At 42.3% G+C, this 16406-nt stretch overlaps 2 protein-coding genes across 7 annotated transcripts; one reads left to right on the plus strand and one right to left on the minus strand.

Annotated features, from left to right (window-relative positions):
* Positions 1-175: 175 nt before the first annotated feature.
* On the minus strand, positions 176-13522 carry PIGX (phosphatidylinositol glycan anchor biosynthesis class X). Of its 6 annotated transcripts, none has more exons than XM_083741973.1 (7): positions 13266-13522; positions 10686-10785; positions 9743-9800; positions 8844-8985; positions 7480-7693; positions 4541-4641; positions 176-3721 (listed from the first exon to the last, which is right to left on the minus strand). In XM_083741973.1, the coding sequence occupies exons 2-7, from the start codon at positions 10771-10773 to the stop codon at positions 3563-3565; spliced, it is 762 nt and encodes a 253-aa protein (XP_083598099.1). In that variant the 5' UTR covers positions 10774-10785; positions 13266-13522; the 3' UTR covers positions 176-3562. The 6 variants fall into 6 exon arrangements, with proteins under 6 accessions (XP_083598099.1, XP_083598094.1, XP_083598098.1 ...); XM_083741968.1 differs by having other exon boundaries at positions 13167-13395; XM_083741972.1 differs by lacking the exon at positions 13266-13522 and adding an exon at positions 13114-13211.
* On the plus strand, positions 13448-16070 carry CEP19 (centrosomal protein 19). Its single transcript, XM_083741989.1, has 2 exons — positions 13448-14041; positions 14698-16070. The coding sequence occupies exons 1-2, from the start codon at positions 13912-13914 to the stop codon at positions 15054-15056; spliced, it is 489 nt and encodes a 162-aa protein (XP_083598115.1). The 5' UTR covers positions 13448-13911; the 3' UTR covers positions 15057-16070.
* Positions 16071-16406: the final 336 nt, after the last annotated feature.

Genomic DNA, 16406 nt, shown 5'->3' on the forward strand with positions numbered 1-16406 from the left:
CAAAAATGATACAGGATCTGCAGATATCCACAAACCTAGTTCCTGCCTTCTTCCATCCTTCTAGCCCTCTGGCTTCTGATCAGAGCCAGAAATCACCAAACATTCAAGCATTTCCCATGCCCTCCTTACCCATACACACAATATAGCACGAAAGACTTATCTTCAAAAATGAACATTCAGTATCACCATTTTTATTTAAAAAACATATATGTATCATTTTACTGTCTGTAAAGTCATTCGCATCTGCTGAACGGAAAAGTATTAACCATAAAACACAAAAGCCTAAAACAATGCCAACATACCATTAAATTCCAGATAAAATCAGTGATACACTTCAAAAACAATCGCAGCACCCACAATGCCAAAGCAATTACCAAGTGATTGACTCAAACCAGACTGGAAAACAAATTAAACCCAAGCCAGATCAACAGGAAAGAATTCCCCTAGTACCTGGAATACAGTCAAGGCAGTGCCAAATCAATCTCCTTTGGGAGGGAGTTCCATAACAGGATGCAACCAGCTAAAATCTGCCCCCACAAAACAACCAAGTCAGTTTCAGTTCTGGATGAAAAACCAGATTGAAGTGTGTTTACAGTTTCATTCAAAACTCTTAGGATGGTATATGCTAAAGTGCATATGTTCATGTTTACTTAACACTTAGCAGTTCTTGTATCAATACTGAGAAAGTCATGATGGGAAAAATAAAGGCCTAAAACCCTGGCTCAGTCCACATTTGGCATGTTTCTCTGGCCGCTATCACTAGATGTACTGATTTCTGCAAGCCAAACCCAAAGAAAGTTAACAATGAATCATCCTCTAGGAATCAGAAAAAGCAGTGGGCACATCCACCCCTCCCTAGTGACTATACAACATGTAACACTAAAAAAACAGAACTCATAATACTGACACTGCAGCGTCTCTTTGCTTATATAAACACCAAGGCCAGGCTGCCATAGAAAAAAATATTTGAGGGTACAAGAAATTTCCCATGGGACAAGCTCTATCTTGTATGATCAGCTAGAAAGAAAAAACAAGCAGAGAGCTTGATTGCCCATTCAGCATTTCCAGCTTAAGGCACCAGCTAGTGCTGCCAGTGGGACTCTGCAGCAGCATATTATATATCCCTCCCCCCCCCCCGTTCCTCCTTTTTGTGGAAATATTTAAAAAGAAACATCCATTCCATTTTTAATATGAAAAATAAAGGGTCATAAAAATATGCTTGTTTTTATAAATTAAAAGAACACTGGTGCTTGAGAGAAATTTCATAGCCCTTTCTTGAAAAAGAAGTGTCTCCTTGTGATAGATGGTATCTGTAAAATCTGAGCCGCAGCTGGACTGACCGTACACTGATGATACATCAAACTGGCTGCAAGCTAACCATCCACCCAATATAGTTACCGATATATACATAATTTAAATTACCTTCTTCCAAACAGCCCTTTTAATGTTATCACTTGAGTACTGCAATTATGTTTGAGTGGGTGGAGGAGAGAGATGCACAATAACTGAATGGGAGCCAGAGCAAAGAGTGCAAGCAACAGCTTTATGTCTGCCTTCCAGCTCCTACAGAAATTGATACTGACAGCTGGAATCCTTCTATTGACCTTTCATGCTATTTACATATCCTGAGGCTTGGGCCTCTCACTTCACCTCCAGTTCCATACAACAGTTGTTTTTCTGCTAAACAAAACTAGAATCACCACCAAAAGACAAAGCTATCTGCAAACCCTTAGATATCATTCCTAGATGTCCAGGCACATTCCAGTAAGTGTAGAAAATAAACTAATTTCCAGTAGGTTTCATCCTGTTAAAGTAATGTACACATTGAATAAGCCAAGCAACTTGCTTGTACACTGTACATGTATTCTCTGGACAGACTCAACACACAAATTCTGCCATTTTTCCAGGACACAAGCTATTCTGTGTTGGAAAATGTGCTTGTGATGTAATGTTGATGCACATTCATATGCTTTTCTGGCTGCAAATTCACAGATCCAACTGGCAAGGTACTGAAGGACCTGTACTGGGAAATATAATTGTGCAGCACTTTTGAAAAGGATCTTTTGAATAAATCTATGACTCCATGGAGAACTATCCTCATGCTTTTTCTATACAATTTTGTTAGGCATGCTTCCATTTTGATTTTATCAGTATAATTTTTTTCATGGAACTATTTCTATTCCATTATACCTAATGAACAAATCCAGACTTGCAGTTCAAAAGTCTTATGTATCAAATGCATGTAATCTTACCAAAAGGGGAAACATTTAAACATGAAACTTGTTGATGACATGATCAAGAAAACCAGCTTTGGATCCATAGTATGCAGTATAAAACTGTCAAATTGACATTAAACTAAAAGGAAACAAGGATAAGATAAACAACTGAAGCTCACAGCTGTCCTCCCATTATGTGCTACAGCTGCTCATATATGGAAAGTGGAGAAACAAAAATAACCCATCTGCAATTGTTTTCTGCAGTGGCTCCCTTCCCCCAAACAGATGCAGAGCAATCTTCACAGAGAACCTGAGGTAGTAGCTGAAGTATTGCCTCAGCGATCATCATTCAGCACTTTGTACGGGGAGAACAAAAGACCAGTGTTAAAAGCATCTCATCAGCTAGCGAAAGATGCCACAAAACAAGTCTTTGATATAGTTTTAGTGGAGATCCAAAGAAAATTCTTGATAATTCAGAGACAAGACCAGTACAGGTAAGAAACAACCAAATGGCGTAAATTCAGCCATAAGCTGCAGTTGTACATTTTAAAAAGAGGTACCGGTATTTTCTTTTATTTAATTTATGAATTGGTAAATATTTTATGCTGTCCACAAATATGGAAAGTGGCACATCTTTCCCTTTGAACCTACTTTGCATACTAGTAGCCACTTGATGCGTGAAGTTTGTTGACAATAGAAAAGTTAAGAATCTTTGGAGTTGCTCAGTTTTTCCATTAATGAAGCAATTTCCTCCCTGTATTTCCTTGTATTTTCAATGCTAATGATTTACATCCAGTGTTTTCTCAGAACTTGGAATAATTCCACCTGTTCTGTTATCTTCTGAGACATATTTATCCACTTCATGGTTTAAAAATGAACAGTTTATAAACTTCCTTCCAAAGTATTATTGCCACTTATAATTGTTTCTATTTGTCTGATATCTATGATTGACTACACATGAAAAAAGAACCTGTGTTTGGGTTTTTTAGGGTTCAAAAAATTATCCACACACCCCCTTTATTGGTGATATCAGAATTATTAAGTTAGGCAGGTTTCACTTTTTCAAAATTTGATTACATGGCAATTTTGAAGGCACATATTTATCTGGTACTAGATCAGCCTATTCAGGAAACATATACAAAGTTGGGGGGGGGGGGAGGAGACTAGAACAGATCAAAAGCAATGCAGCCAAGCATGCGATACCGCACAGTCAAGTAAGAGGCACTTGGCCTGCTCCCAGTCTGTGATGCGGGGCCAATTCTAAGCCTTTTCTTCTGTTCCTGTCTCTGGTTTGTCTGGTGTATTTAGACAGTTTTTCCATGATGATTCAATAACCTTGTTCGGTTTTACTGTGAGCTCTGAACAAAGGAGAAGCATCCATGCTTGAATAAAGCTGAAAGGATAAGACTGGAACACAATATTGTGGTAGCAAGAGTCACTGTGCATACCAACATAAGATGGTGTTTGAGCCCAACTGGTATCTGCAGTTTCAGTTCTTCGGTTACCTACAAAAGAAGATTTGCACATTAGAAGTGCAAATAAGGCCACTTTCATTCAAAATGTATATTCACAATTTAACTGTAATCATTTCTCTTCCTATATTCTTTAATTAAAAATGTATTGCAATCCAGCCGTCCCACACCTTTCAGAGCCTGGAGCAGCTGCTCCTTGCTTCCTTCAGAAGCAGGGAACATAACCTTCTTTGTCTTCCTTGTCAGACCAGAGAAGAACTGCTCACATCATAGGGAAGAATAGATAATCCAACCTACCACTCATTTCCACAAAAGAAAATCTCTGCCTCTTTCCCTTCCCATGATTCCCTCTGAGGTTTATTAGCCACCAGGAACAGTGTGGAAGTTCCCATCTTCTTATCTGTCCCACCCTTATCTACCTACAGCCTATACTGGCTGCTTTCTGGTCAGGCGACTTGCAAGCAAGCAGCTTCTTAGCCTAACAGTCTGTTTCAGCATCTCAAAAGTTGCCTTGCACCAACCAACTTTACAGCGCAATCCTACACATGACTATTCAGGATCAAGTTCAAGGACGTCCAGTGGAGTTTCATCCCATGTGCAGGGAAAGGATTGTAGCCTTCAATCATTTTTCCATAAGCAATGTGGTGAAAAAATTGAAGATTAGCATTTCCAGCCAAACAGCCTTCTCATCTGGAAACAGGAGCTACAATCCTATGAACATTTAGGCTACTAAAATCCCAGTGGAGCCTATTTACCAGGACCAAGCAGTGACAAAAAATTAAAACAGATGAATCAAAATTGTTACAGATCTATTTCTAGAAAAACTAAGAGATGTAAGAAGTATGAACACACATCTTTGAACTTCATGCTATCCCAATGGCATGTGTGTATATTCTTCTGAGAACATGGAGCTTCTATTTCAGTTTCTTTCAAACATTCCAGTGAAAGGAAGACTAAAAGAGAGAGGGGGGGGAGAAACAGAACATAATAATAATAATAATAATAATAATAATAATAATAATAATAATAATAATTTATTATTTGTACCCCGCCCATCTGGCTGGGTTTCCCCAGCCACTCTGGGCGGCTTCCAACAAAGATGAAAAATACACTAAAATGTCACATATTAAAAACTTCCCTGAACAGGGCTGCCTTCAGATGTCTTCTGAATGTCAGGTAGTTGTTTATCGCTTTGACATCTGATGGGAGGGCATTCCACAGGGCGGGCGCCACTACCGAGAAGGCCCTCTGCCTGGTTCCCTGTAACTTGGCCTCTCGCAGTGAGGGAACCGCCAGAAGGCCCTCGGAGCTGGACCTCAGTGTCCGGGCAGAACGATGGGGGAGGAGATGCTCCTTCAGATATACTGGACCGAGGCCATTTAGGGCTTTAAAGGTCAGCACCAACACTTTGAATTGTGCTCGGAAACGTACTGGGAGCCAATGTAGGTCTTTCAAGACCGGTGTTATATGGTCTCGGCGGCCGCTCCCAGTCACCAGTCTAGCTGCCGCATTCTGGATTAGTTGTAGTTTCCGGGTCACCTTCAAAGGTAGCCCCACGTAGAGCGCATTGCAGTAGTCCAAGCGGGAGATAACCAGAGCATGTACCACTCTGGCGAGACAGTCTGCAGGCAGATAGGGTCTCAGCCTACGTACCAGATGGAGCTGGTAAACAGCTGCCCTGGATACAGATTTGACCTGTGCCTCCATGGACAGCTGTGAGTCCAAAATGACTCCCAGGCTGCGCACCTGGTCCTTCAGGGGCACAGGACCAGGGAATCCTCCACACCTGCCCGCCTCCTGTCCCCCAAAAACAGTACTTCTGTCTTGTCAGGATTCAACCTCAATCTGTTAGCCGCCATCCATCCTCCAACCGCTTCCAGACACTCACACAGGACCTTCACCGCCTTCACTGGTTCTGATTTAAAAGAGAGGTAGAGCTGGGTATTATCTGCATACTGATGAACACCCAGCCCAAACCTCCTGATGATCCCTCCCAGCGGCTGCATGTAGATGTTAAAAAGCATGGGGGAGAGGACAGAACCCTGAGGCACCCCACAAGTGAGAGCCCAGGGGTCTGAACACTCATCCCCCACCACCACTTTCTGAACACGGCCCAGGAGGGAGGAGCGGAACCACTGTAGGACAGTGCCCCCAGCTCCCAGCCCCTCAAGACGGTCCAGAAGGATGTCATGGTCGATGGTATCAAACGCCGCTGAGAGATCCAGCAGAACTAGGAAACAGCTCTCACCTTTGTCCCTAGCCCGCCGGAGATCATCAACCAGTGCGACCAAGGCAGTTTCAGTCCCATGATGAGGCCTGAATCCCGACTGGAAGGGATCCAAATGGTCCGCTTCTTCCAGGCGTGCCTGGAGTTGTTCAGCAACCACTCGCTCAATCACCTTGCCCAAGAATGGAAGGTTTGAGACTGGGTGATAATTGGCCATCGTGGCCGCATCTAAAGATGGTTTTTTAAGAAGCGGTTTAATAACCGCCTCTTTCAGCGGGTCTGGGAAGGCTCCCTCACAGAGGGAAGCATTCACCACCCCACGAAGCCCATCGCCCAGTCCTTCCCGGCTAGCTTTTATAAGCCAGGATGGGCAAGGATCCAGGAGACAGGTGGTTGGCTTCACTCGTCCAAGCAGCCTGTCCACATCCTCGGACGTAACAGATTGGAATTGATCCCACACAACTTGACCAGACAGGACTCTAGCACTCTCCCGCCCCGGCCCTGCTCCCACGGTGGAGTCTACTTCTTCCCGAATCTGAGCGATTTTATCTGCAAAAAACTTTGCAAAATCATTGCAGGAGAACATGTGGCCCGTACTGGGCCCCGATGTTACAGGTGGTTCCGCTAAATTGTGAACCACCTGAAAGAGTCTCCTGCTGCTGTTTTCTGCAGATGCAATAGAGGCGGTGAAGAAAGTCTTCTTCGCCGTCGCTATCGCCACTTGGTAGGCTCGACGTTGAGCTCTAACCTGTGTCCGGTCAGATTCAGAATGAGTTATCCGCCACCGGCGCTCTAGCCGTCTCAGATCCGTGGAAAACCACGGGGCTCTCCGGGCTCCATGCAATCGGAGAGGGCGCTTCGGAGCCAAACAGTCAATAGCCCTGGTTAACTCCACATTCCAGCGGGCCACCAGGGAATCGGCTGAAAGGCCATCAACATGGGATAAAGCATCCCCTACCACTCTCTGGAAACCATTTGGATCCATTAAGTGGTGGGGGCGGACCATCCGAAGCGGTCCCACCTCCCTGCAGAGGGGATGGGTCGCAGAGAAGTCCAGTTGCACCAGGAAGTGGTCTGACCATGGCACTTCTTTCGTTTCACTTTTACTTAGTGTCAGATCACCAACATCCGTAGAGGTAAACACCAGGTCCAAGGCATGTCCGCGGCTATGGGTTGGGCCAGACTTATTCAGGGACAGCCCCATGGAGGCCATGCTTTCCACGAAGTCCCGAGCGGCCCCTTGTAAGGTCGTGTCGGCATGGATGTTAAAATCCCCTAGGACAACCAAGCTAGGTGTCTCCAGGAGAACATCCGCCACGACCTGAAGCAGCTCGGGCAGGGAATCCTTGGTGCAGCGAACCATATTCAGGAAAGAGATCACTCATATTTTTCATGAAGTATGTCTCTCAATTCTGTATCTATCTTTACACATCTCCTTAATGCTTCTACAAAAATATAACATTTTATCCCCAAATTTTTAATGATTCTATATTGCCCTGCTTTTATTCTTCTTCCAATTGTTCCCATTCTCATTCCCCAAAGAAGAAAAGTCAGTCTTGCTTACATTTTTGGCAATGCATCAATACATCTGGACTCTTCAGTACAGTAGAGATTTTCCCATCATTCTCTGCCGGCCGATGATACCGGCAGTGCAGAGGTAATAATGCTCTAAAACAGGAAAAGCATTCAGGGTCAGGTCTCATATAAACGAGGACAGAAACATCAGCAGCTAAGTACTCGGGAGCTTCCAAATCTATGTTATCTGCCATCATCAATGCCTGTAGAAAAAGTATAACAACATAATTAAAAGCAGGGCATTATTTCAGACTATAATTCCATTATAGGGAGTAGCACCACAGCTATCTTGCAGAGAAGCCCCAAGGCTGGTACCAGTGACTTATTCATGTACAGTACTTGTCTGTTAGTAATGCAGTACAGGTGACTCCTCACTTATGTGGGAGTTACAGTCTGTGAAATGTTCATAACTGGGGAGCCAAATAGAGTATCTATAGCTTCCTGCCCAACAGCTGTTGAGTGGGGTAGAGTGGCAGCAGGGAGAGCTCCCGTATGCCATTTTTGAGCCTTTGGAGGCTTTTTTTCTGGACTTCTGGCCCACTGTCGTCCTCTTTGGGCTCTGGAGAAGGTCTCCTTGCGAGCCACAAGGACTTTCCAGCTCTCTCCCACCATTTCAGGTTAGAGTTAGTTAGTTAGTTAGTTTGTTTGTTTGTCTGTCTGTCTGTCGGTCTGTTTGTTTGTTTCCTGGCACTGACGTGAGTCGAGGGGGGATGCTTGTATTGTGAAGTAATGTTCTTAACAACAACTTAACAATGCAAGCGAAAATTGTCAGGGGTGTCAGTAAAGTAAAATGGAAGTTAAAAACAACGTGAGTGATAAAGACAACTTCAGAAAGAAGCAGGGGAGACACTGTATTGTTTTTGGCAAATACCCAAAATAGACCTTTGTCTAGCCCCTTATGTGATAAAATCTCATCTCCAATGGTTTCTTAATCGAGTGCCTACTTGTACCTTTAAAACATGAACACAGGAATGTAACATTACAGATACCACTTACAATAACATTTACAAGTATCCAAAAAGCTATGTAAGGCCAGTATGATTTGGTCCGTCTTTGATTATCAAGATTTTATGCCATAAGTAGCCAACCTGGTGCCCTCCAGAAGTTGTTGCACTACAACTCCCATCATCCCTGACAATCCTATACACACTTATGTGGGAGCAAGTCCCACTGAGTTCAGTGGGGTATGTATAGTATTGCTCTGCCACAGATAGAGCAGTTAGGCTCATAACTGTTTACTTCCAAGAAGGGACAGGTGCTTGTATGCCATTAGAAGCCTAACTTTATGTACATCTAGCCATTTTGTGCCCTATTAGCTTTCCCTGCCCACAAAAGTCATCCCAAAAACCTTACCTCAGTGAGATTGTGCTTTTGTAAAGATGTCAATTCATAGGGATCCACATATAGTCCTTTTGGTAAGTGTACCTTAGTTGCCACCATGCAGCTTCTGAGGCTTTCATCAGCTGTACTGATATTTACCCGAATCAGCAGATTTCTAACATTTAAAACAAGAAGCTTTTACAACAGAATGCCATCAAAACATACCAATCTCACTTGTATATAAAGTACTTTTAAAAGACTGTGTTACTATATTTTTTAATCTGCAGGTTTTTTTCCTATGGCTACAGGGCCCCACATACTTGGGTCTGGGGAAACTGAGAATGTTTCTGAGAGATTTATCACTAACATTCAATTTTATGTGTTTTAAATGTTTGGTTATAAGTTGCTTTGTGTTGCCCTGGGTAAGTTATAGCAACTAACTAACTAACTAACTAACTAACTAACTAGTGTTTTAATTGTAGCTGTGTGTCTTTTTCCATATTTCTGCTCTGAGACCATTTTCTGGTATGTGGCAATAAATAAATGGTAATAACCCCCACTGAAACACAGAAGAAACTCACAACATATAACTTTTTCATCTTTGTATTAATGGACAGTTGAAGCTGAGAAGTCTCACTCTAATTGGCTCTACATCGCTTTAATTGGAGTAAGATTCAATACAACTAGGTATTGGTCCGAGTTGTCTATGAATCCATGTGACTTGATAGACTGCAACTTTTATTAACAATTGTTCAATACAGTACCAGCATCCCACAGCATCCATAAACATGCCACTTGTACATTTAGTTTAACATATCAGTTCACTTGACTACGTACATACTGCCATGGTAAAGCAGATGCAAAAGAATTCAGGTCTTATTAAGATACTAATAACAGAACCACTAACCAGTATCTGTTGGTCATAAACCCACCTGTGAAAGCCATCTTTCAAAAGCTGTTGCCTGACCTCAGGACACATGTTCTGTGCATCTATAAAAACAGAAAATACATGAGAAACTGATATATTTTAAAGCAATCTAAAACACCATTTCAACACAGTCAGAGTTTGTTCTTCTGTTCTTTAGGAACGCCTTTTACAGGACAGAGGAACTGAAGTAATTTTGATCAATAAAAAGATTATTCTCTCTTGAAGCCATGGCAGACAACAGACGTTTAATCCAGTCTTGCAATTAGTTGCTGACTAACAGCCTAAATAACCCAGTGGCAACCACACTAGCCCTTGCACCTCCCTACCACCAATTCTAGAAGGCACAGCTTACCGCTAAAGGAAAAGAAAGGATCTATGTTTGCAGTGAGCCTCCCACCACAAAAACTGAGCCTTCCAACAACCAGAACACTCCACTGTTTCTGACAGTGCTCCCTCTATGTCAGAGAGAGGGAAAGAAGCTAGCAACAATCAGAAATCATCATTGTGTTTCCCTGGGTAGAGAAGCAATGCATAAATCAATGGCTGCTGATTTCTCCTCAAGGTGGAGGAAGACATTCAAATGCAGAAGAAGAAGGGATGTGCTAGGAGTAGATATCAAAACACTTGTTTCTAATTAGGCAGTTTAAATATTGCCATCTAAACACTCACAATGGTCCTGAGTTACTCCTGTGGGCTCAGTGGACTGCTCAACAATGTAAAATGATTTTACATAAAGGAAAAAGACATAACATAAGCTTATTGAATGTGTTAGAATATAGTCAATAAGGCAATGAAGTGGATTTGCATACATCTATTAAAAATGCAAACATAGTATCAATAAAGGACAGTTAAGCACTCTGCAACACATATGGAATCCAAGAAAAAGAATAATGTACAACGTTTGTTCACCAACTAGCTTCGGGAAAATAACATGGATTTCAACTTACACAAGCATTTTGGTATGCACACACAAAAAATGATCCAAAATGAGTGGATACTTGTCTGAAGAAGCACATTCTTTTCCTGCTGAAACATCTCAGAATAAAACTACAAGGAAAAACAAATCACATTAAAGAATAGGAGCTTTTGTCCATGGCTTAGAACTTGATTTGTGACAAAACTGTGTGGAAGTAACAGTAACAGTAACAATTACAGTAATTCACTCTAAGACAGGGGTTGTCAACTTGGTCCCTAGCACCCACTAGTGGGCATTTCTGGATTCTAGGTGGGCAGTAGGGGATTCTACGGCACAAGCTGAATCCTCCTTCCATCGAGCACTGGTGGGCGGTAAGGAAATTTTACCATCAAGAAAGATGCATTAGTAGGTGGTAGGTATAGAAAGGTTGACTACCCCTGCTCTAAGATAAGTCTTTAAATGGAAATTCCCAAGAAAGAAAATAATAAGCAAAGTGAAACATTATTGCTTTTAGGGTATGTGCATTTTTCCAGACCTTCTCAGGATTGTATCACAGCATGCTTTGGCTCAAACTATGAATATCTGTGCCCCAATTACACTGAAAGCCTGAGATAATGTAGAGCTTCACAACAATGAAGGAATATAAGATATACACTGCCATGTCCATATGGGCCCTACAATTAGCCATCTGAAGGCCATGTTTAAATCAATGTTATCCCTGCTCATATGTCTCTGAAACCCAGTGTCTGTAACAAAATTAACAAAAGTGTAACTTAGAATCACTTAACTCAGCCATATGAAAACTCTGATCATAATTATTAAAAAAAAACACAACCCCTGCACCCAAGCCTGGAAAGTTAGATGTCTGTATTTAACTTATCTAGCCTACACTGCATTGTTCTAGTTAAAATGTTATTGTGTAGTAAGTGTTCATGATGAGCAATGCACTCCCATCCATATCCTCAGACAAGAAAAGATAATGTGGCAGGTGGGTGGGGAAATGACTCCTGCTTTAGGTCCTGCAGCACCTAAGCCATCTTGTCACAGAATCAGAGATCACAAGTGTATAGCCTGTGGGGAGAGCTGTGTATTCCTTTCTTTCCCTCTTTGGAAGAAAACCAGGGACATAAAACCAGGGACATAACTACTCCACCCTACAGCCTTTTCCATCCACTGTTGTGAATGTTCTTTGAAGATGCCTTGACAGAGATACTGTCCATGCTGACAGTATTCTACCATGTACAGTGGTACCTCGGGTTAAGTACTTAATTCTGTTCTTATCCTGAAGCAAAGTTCTTAACCTGAAGCACTATTTCTGGCTTAGTGGAGTGTGTAACCTGAAGCGTATGTAACCCAAAGTACCACTGTATATGGATTTATAAAGCCTTAATGTGGCCAAACAAATCATATGTATGTATGTTACTTTGTATGTATTATTATGTATGAACTGGCACTTTTACAAGTGCCACTTGCAAGAAACCAATACTCCAGTGTGACAGCACTCCTCACTTCACTGTATTCTTTTTGGCACCTGCTAGATTATTATTTTTTTAGGCAAGCTTACCCATACTTTATTTAATTATGTACATTGTTAACAACTGTTGGTTTTACTTATATTTGCTCTTAACATTCAATTTTATCAATACTTTAATGAATATTTTTGTTCCGTTTATCATTTATTTCACAAAATTTATATACCACTTGATTGTAACCACTTAGGGGTTTGGGATGATTAATCGGTATATAAATTCTATTAAATAAATAATATAAATAATGTGTTTCCAATCTCATACCCGCTATATATTTATATCATCCATACAAGAGTGCTCCTGTTTTTGCCAGCTATGTTACCTTGGGAGCTTTGAGCTTCGCAGCCAAGAACCCTCCCCGAGCCATCAACAGACTTACAAGGAAATAAGCCCCAGTGAAATAATCTTTCCCCCCCTCCGCATAGAGGAGGAACTATATAAAAAGAGAAGACCCTTCTACTTGTCGTATTAAAGACACTTCTGTCAACTGTTTGGAATTTTTGAAGCAAATTGAATTATTTTGCAAACTCGCACGAGGCAGGAACATTCAACCATCCGAAGAATACCTATCTCAAGCATTTGGGGGCACAAAGGGAGAGAGGGGAAGCAATCCGAAAACTAGTGGCGGCGAGTGCAACTTTCTGAAGCAGAAACCACCCCAGGCTCCCCCGGAGAGGAGAAGGTCTAGCGGCGCCCCAGGACGCAGCCCTTTCGCTTGGTCTAAATGTCACTCTAGTCTAGGCAACGCTGCTAGGCGACCATTCCCACGACCCCTGACCAGGAGCTCTGCGAGCGAAGGCTGGCGGTCCGCAGGGCCGCTGAGCTCCCCCACCCGCTTCCCGCAAGCACCCAGTCGAGAGATATTCCCCTCGGAATATGCTGCCTCCCGGGCTGAAGATACGAGGGCGGGAGGGCCAGCTCTTCCCGCACCTCGAGAGGGTCGCGGGGTCTAAACCCCACGCAGCCCAACGGTGCCCCCTTACTTCATGCACGCGCCGCCTCTTCCGCCCACAACCAAGGTCCTCCCCCCCTTCCAGAGCGTCCTCATGGGCGCCTGACTTGGAGAGCATAGTCGGACTGACCTCCACCTAGCCAGGGCCTCCGCCTCCGCCTTTCTCAGAACCGTAGGGAGAAGGAAAGGAAGCGAGGAAAAGCAAAGAGAAGCTCCGCGGAATCTCTGCGAAGACATCCCTTCGCAGGCACGTTCAGGGACAGCAATGCCGAAGGGGGCCTGATGGAGCGGCGACGGCGCTGAGCCGTTGTCATGGTGACGAGTGGGATGCTGGCGCGCGTGCGCCACGCTGCTGCTGCTGCAGCCGATGCAGAGGAAAATACGAAGAAGCAGTGAGGTCCTTGGGGCCTCGGAAGAAGGAGGAGCCGTGGGCAGAGGCCGGGACTCGGTTTCTCCTTCGCCTGTCTTAGTCGCCCTGCACGCCTTTGGAAACAAACTGTTTTTAAACGCTGAGGCGCTGAATGGAGTCTGAGAGGGATCCTCTCCTAAATGGTGAAATACGAGTTTCGCTATTCAGTGCACAATGCCACTCAAGCATGCCGTTGTGAAGCCACTGGCAGTTTTTAATATCTGAAGTGGGATCCTGTTTCATAAGCGGTTTTAAACTTCTTGGTCCTTTTAAACACCGCTAACGCGTCTCAATAGCTTACCAAAATAAAAAGTTGGTTCACTGGGCATGAATGAATGTGGTGTCTTCTGAGTGAGCCTACAGAAGGATGTCTTACGTGGCAAAGAAGTGCGGCATCAAATTAAACCCTCCCTGTATTGTTTTAATCTATGAAGATCAGCTCAGGAATAATATACGCAAGCGCATCATGCCTATCCGGAATTTCTCCAAGTTCTCAGGTACAGCATGCTTATTTTTCTAACCTATCGCTGGTCCCTTCCCCAAATAGGCAAGTTCAGATACTGCTGCCACCACAGGAGTTTGTCTAGCACAACCTTCACCAAACTAGTGCTGTCCAGATGTTTTGAACTACACTTCCCATCAGCTCCAATGAGTGGCTGTTGGCTAAGGCTGATGGGAGTTGTAGTCCAAAACGTCTGGAGGGCACCAGGTTGATGAAGCCTGATCTAGCAGCTCAGCATTGGACATGGTGTGCAATCCAATATGCAGGGGGAAAGGAATAATTCCTTAAGCACAGGTGGGAATACTGGCAACAATCTGTAAACTACACATTGTTTAGTTATCATTGAATGCACGTGACCACATTCAGGATTGCGTTTGAGAAAGGTACTGCTTCAGCCATTTAGGTCTTAAGCTTTTGTGCGTTTTATAGTGGAATTTGGCTTTTCACTCTAAGAAGGCAGCAGGTGTGATATATATATAGTCCGCATCTCCCTCTGTTCCTCACAAATAGGTGTGAAAGAGGTGAGAAATAGTCCTCAGAGACATATATTTCTGGATTAGCTTTAGGAAAAACATTTTAAAATGCATATTTACAAATAAACAAAATTATGAATTTTTGTTACCTGGACTTTTTGTCTTTTCATTGGTGCAGATTGCAGCAGGGCAGCAGAACAGCTAAAGAATAATCCTCGGCACAAAACTTATTTAGAAGGTGTCTCAATGGAACAGCTACAAAAATTACACAATTTGCTGAGATGCCAGTTGGGGGGACAAAATCTGACTCAGGGTCTGGAGCAAATTCAGCGGGAAGAAACAATTGACCCAGAAGAGGACCTGAACAAACTAGATGACAAGGAGCTAGCCAAAAGGAAAGAAATTATGGATGCATTGTTTGAAAAGAACAGGAAAAAGAAAGATGACCCTGATTTTGTCTACAACGTAGAGGTGAAGTTCCCACAAGAAGAGCTTGAAGCCTGTGAGTGGGATGATGAATCAGATGATGAGTTTTGATCCATAATCAAGCCGTGGATTGATGAGTCTTCTCATATTGGGAATATATATCTCATGCCCCTTCATATTTTAGCAACCAAACTTGAGTAATCAGTCAGCTGCTACATTTTATACTGTGAAATTAGATCAAGACTTACATTTTTTTAAAAAAAATGTAAACATGTTAATGAAAAAGTGTTTGGGGGTGCTTGATGAAAAAGATACAACCAGACTCAAAAGAGTTTTATATAGACTGTATGCTAGTTCTTTGCCATTGTAAATAAAACAATGGATCTACTTCAGTACTTCACACTGCAGCATTAACTTTGCAAAAAAATTAACTCTGCAAGTAATTGATGTTTTATTTATTGTTTTGCAATGTTGTTTAATTACCAGAGGTGCCAGTTTGTCCGTTGAACTTCCAAACTTTCAGTTACCTCTCTTTTTTTAAAAAAATGCATCAGAATATGAGCTACAATATTTGATAGTTTAATATTACTGTTTCACACTGAAGTGATACCATTTTTTTTTTGTTTTTAAAGAATTGCTTTTGGGGAATCACAGTGAAACCATTTATTTTTAAGTATGCAGGGCTGTGTTGAAACTAATGCTTTTAAGTTATTGTTAACATGGGGTTTTTGGGGTGTGATAAAGAATTATTTAGAAGTCAAATTAATGAGCAGTCCTAAAGCCAGCTGAGAGGCCATTAGAAACATTAAGCAGCATTGTGCTAGCAAAGAGGGAGTCCTTACTACACTAGCAGAAAGCACTGCTAGCATATAAAAGTAATAGGGGAGGAGGCAGGGGAAAAACTGCTCTCCCCATTTCTACCTTGATTGGAGCGAAGGAAGTGATTATTCCTTTGCCACAGAATCAAACAGACACTAACTTAGGATTGTTCTGTTTCAGTTAGTCTTTTATGTGGTGCTAATAATGGATGCTTTATTGTGATATTAAAATTATATGCTTTCTGTTTCCATTTTTATGTAGTCAGACCTGAAGAAACAACTGTCCAATAAAGTAATTTTGAAAAACTGAAAGAGTCGGTAATGTTGACAGAATTAAATGATGTCTGATAACAAGAATGACAGGTGTATGAAATCATGGCAACAATAGACTACTTTTTAGAAAAGGTTATTGAGTCTGCCTAAAGAATGTGTTAGCCACTGTATTTTTTTTTTCTAAGGGCCCTGCAGGTGAGCTACTGAATAGTGTAATAAATGTGCACTAGTTTTCCCTTCTCAGTTTCACCTCCATAGCTGGGAGTCCAGCTAAAACAATGTGAAACTGAAAAAGCACTTCTGATGCTTCACCAATGCAGTTTCTTGTTTATTGACCCTGTTGTGGGTCCCATTCTGTAGATTTTTAACC

Source organism: Podarcis gaigeae (genome assembly GCF_964106915.1).
Source record: "Podarcis gaigeae genome assembly, chromosome: 5".
Classification (NCBI taxonomy): domain Eukaryota; kingdom Metazoa; phylum Chordata; class Lepidosauria; order Squamata; family Lacertidae; genus Podarcis; species Podarcis gaigeae.

What these genes read in the sequence shown, in the direction of transcription:
- PIGX (XM_083741968.1), bottom strand. Translation starts at nt 13,253, where the DNA reads ATGCTCTCCAAGTCAGGCGCCCATGAGGACGCTCTGGAAGGGGGGGAG. An exon ending in ATTGATGCATTGCCAAAAAT is followed by an intron (nt 4,642 to 7,479) that starts GTAAGCAAGACT and finishes TCTCTCTTTTAG; the next exon opens with TCTTCCTTTCACTGGAATGT. An exon ending in ATAGCATGAAGTTCAAAGAT is followed by an intron (nt 3,722 to 4,540) that starts GTGTGTTCATAC and finishes CTTCTTTTGTAG; the next exon opens with GTAACCGAAGAACTGAAACT.
- CEP19 (XM_083741989.1), top strand. Translation starts at nt 13,912, where the DNA reads ATGTCTTACGTGGCAAAGAAGTGCGGCATCAAATTAAACCCTCCCTGT. An exon ending in GAATTTCTCCAAGTTCTCAG is followed by an intron (nt 14,042 to 14,697) that starts GTACAGCATGCT and finishes TCATTGGTGCAG; the next exon opens with ATTGCAGCAGGGCAGCAGAA.